This window comes from Dufourea novaeangliae, unplaced genomic scaffold, assembly GCF_001272555.1.
Source record: "Dufourea novaeangliae isolate 0120121106 unplaced genomic scaffold, ASM127255v1 scaffold116, whole genome shotgun sequence".
Classification (NCBI taxonomy): domain Eukaryota; kingdom Metazoa; phylum Arthropoda; class Insecta; order Hymenoptera; family Halictidae; genus Dufourea; species Dufourea novaeangliae.
In genome coordinates, this window is record NW_015373990.1 from 74574 (window position 1) to 77288 (window position 2715).

The 2715-nt window shown below is 42.1% G+C and overlaps 1 protein-coding gene across 1 annotated transcript in view; it reads right to left on the minus strand.

The window, feature by feature from the left end:
- Positions 1–338: 338 nt before the first annotated feature.
- Positions 339–2715, minus strand: part of LOC107187777 (tropomyosin-1, isoforms 33/34-like) — a 17025-nt gene continuing 14648 nt past the window's right edge. The window contains exon 3 of the mRNA XM_015575951.1: positions 339–415. Within this exon, the coding sequence (XP_015431437.1) occupies positions 339–415 (77 nt within the window). The remainder of the gene's footprint in view (positions 416–2715) is intronic.

The window sequence follows — 2715 nt, forward strand, 5'->3', positions numbered from 1 at the left end:
CGACGAGCGGGATCGCGCGCCTCGCGGTCCCGCTCGTCGTCCTCCTTCTGCGAGATGACGGTCTCGCAGAAGGAGGACACCGCCCTCCACGACCTCTCGCTCCCCACCATGGCCGCAACCACGGCCGGGAGCGAGAGGTCTCCCCCTACCGCTAGACGGAGCACCCGCCTCTCCCTGGCAAAGGCCGGGCACTCCTCCAGCACGTGCTGCGCGGAGTCGACCTCCGCGCAGCTCTGATCCTCGCGAGGCTGCCTCAACCTATAACTATCTCGATCGAGTTGCCTCGCGTCTTAAATAGAATACGTGAGGCAAGCAAGCGAGGCAGGGTCAGCCAACAGTTACTGCGAGGCAACCATGGCATCTACGCTTGGTGCTACTGCTGCTGCAGCGTCCGCCTTGATGGTGATTTTCAGATCTTTGAAAAATAAAAAGACACGAAAGCCTTTAAAAGATGCCCGTTTCCAACCTCTGTCCTCGGGGTTGTCGATATAAAAATTCCAATGCCGAACGTCTCCGGGTTATTTCCCACCATTACCACGTGCTGAGCCGACTCCAGGTACCGCGCAAAGTTCTCCAACGTGAGAAAACGGAGACCTAACCCAGCGCAACATACCGATGTTGAGAAATCTTCGAAGGGCAAGTCCTCGAAGTTTTCTGCATTCCAAGTGGTCCGTCCCTACACCTACTTAATTTATTATGGAGTTTTTGCAAACACTCTATTAATTTAATAATTTATTTCCCCGGGAACAGGTAATCGTCGTAGCAATTGGTTACGGATGTAACAATAGAAATAGATGAATGCAACATATGACATTTGAATCAGTTGAAGATACCACACAAAATTTTGTGCGAAAAAATTATACATATACGAGACAAGCCATTACCGTCAAAAAAAGAGTGGCTATTACATTAAGACTTTTAGCTACTGGAGACTCTTTTACGAGTTGACAGTAATTTTTCCGTGTGTCAAAGCAAACGATATCAACCATCATTTCAGAAGTAACAAATGTTAGACCTTTGCTTATTGTATACAACGGTGCCGAGAAGATTAAGAAGGTAGAATATTCAAAGACAAAACGAAATCAACGCGTGTATTGTTGTTGGATATTGAATAGAAAGCGGAGTTCTGCCAGAGCATACTAGTCGCTGCTATTAACTATAGAGAATTTAGGATTGGAAAAACTTATTTCTGAAAATGGTAATAGCTGAACGCTGTAGAAGGTATACGATTAAAATTAAGGTTTTAACGTATATATCAGGGGGACGTTCGAACATCAACCGTCTTGTATTGGTTCTATACTTCTTGTGATCATCGCGTAACAATATGCGTCCAAATGAAGCGAGGAATGAACTGCGAGGCACCTTTGATTGCGTCAAAAAACCGACAATTGTTAGCCCGCCGCGAGGCACGTCTCGTGTCGCAGCCTCACACGCCAATCTCGCAAGTCGGCCTCGCAGTGTCTATACATAACGTTATAGTTACCGGTTGCACACAGATTACCTGGCTTTAGGAGTTCCTAACCCCAATTTTTAATTGTTAACAACTTGAAAACGAAACCTCCATACAATTTCGTTGCTTTTATTTTCGTTTCATTTTGGCATGCAGAATCACTCTTTAAAATTTTTGACACCAGTAGCCAAACATCCTGCATCTCAATCTTCGAGTTTTATTGTTTGCAGTTATTTCCTAGAATAGAAGTTATGAATAGTTATATTAAATAACTGTGAAATATCGTACAGTAATTATTGTTGAGGCTTTCGTGTGTAAGGCTAGTGTCACAGTGGCATCGACATCGGTCGTCAGATTTTTGTCAGAAGTCGACCGATTTGATTGGTTACTAAGGTCACGCAGTGCTTCCCAATACCTTTGAAAAGTTCAGCCAACGTCGGGCGTCGGGCGAATTGTCCGATATTAGTGCTACTGTGACCTCAACCTAAGCCATACTCCTTTGCAAAAATTATTACAATCTCTAGCATTACAGCTAATTTGATCAGGTGTTCATCACTACCGGCTCATGTTCCTGTGCATACTGATATTAAAAAAGTTCACTGTAGAAAAATTTACATGGGCCTAAAATTTATTACAAAAGTATACAATTTTAGCTGAGAATATAATTTAAACTGCAACAGCAATATACAACAAATCGTAGAAAAGACAACGGTGAAAGGTAAAAGAAAACCAAATTCTCTTGGTAAAGAAAAGCCAACAATCGTGTACTATTTTGCAATCATAGATTTTGCTTTGATGGTTTAGGCAATTTATGTTACAATGTGTGACTTCCAGCACGCAATATTAAAATATCAAGTAGCAGAACCTGCCATGGTATGTAGAAGCACTAATATACGAGGAATATTACCGTACCGTTCATAATAAACTTTCTGGCATGCTACAACAATGTTTCATACAAGAGTCACATATTAATTTTTCAAATGCAAATTTCAACATGTTTGTCATGTTGTTAGAAATATATTTTCAGTTCCACAATAGTAGAAAAAGATTACCGTTACATTTAACGTGTTATCACACAAACGGAAATGTTCGCTTGCATTTCAATGAATTCACATGGTACGTACATATACAGGGTGTCCCAAAAATGTCCTCCGACCCGGAAATGTGGCACTCGGGGGGTGAATTGGAACAACTTTTTCCTTAGCAAAAATTTAGACTGAGGCTTCGTTTACGAGATATTAACGAAAAACCGCGACCAATCAGAG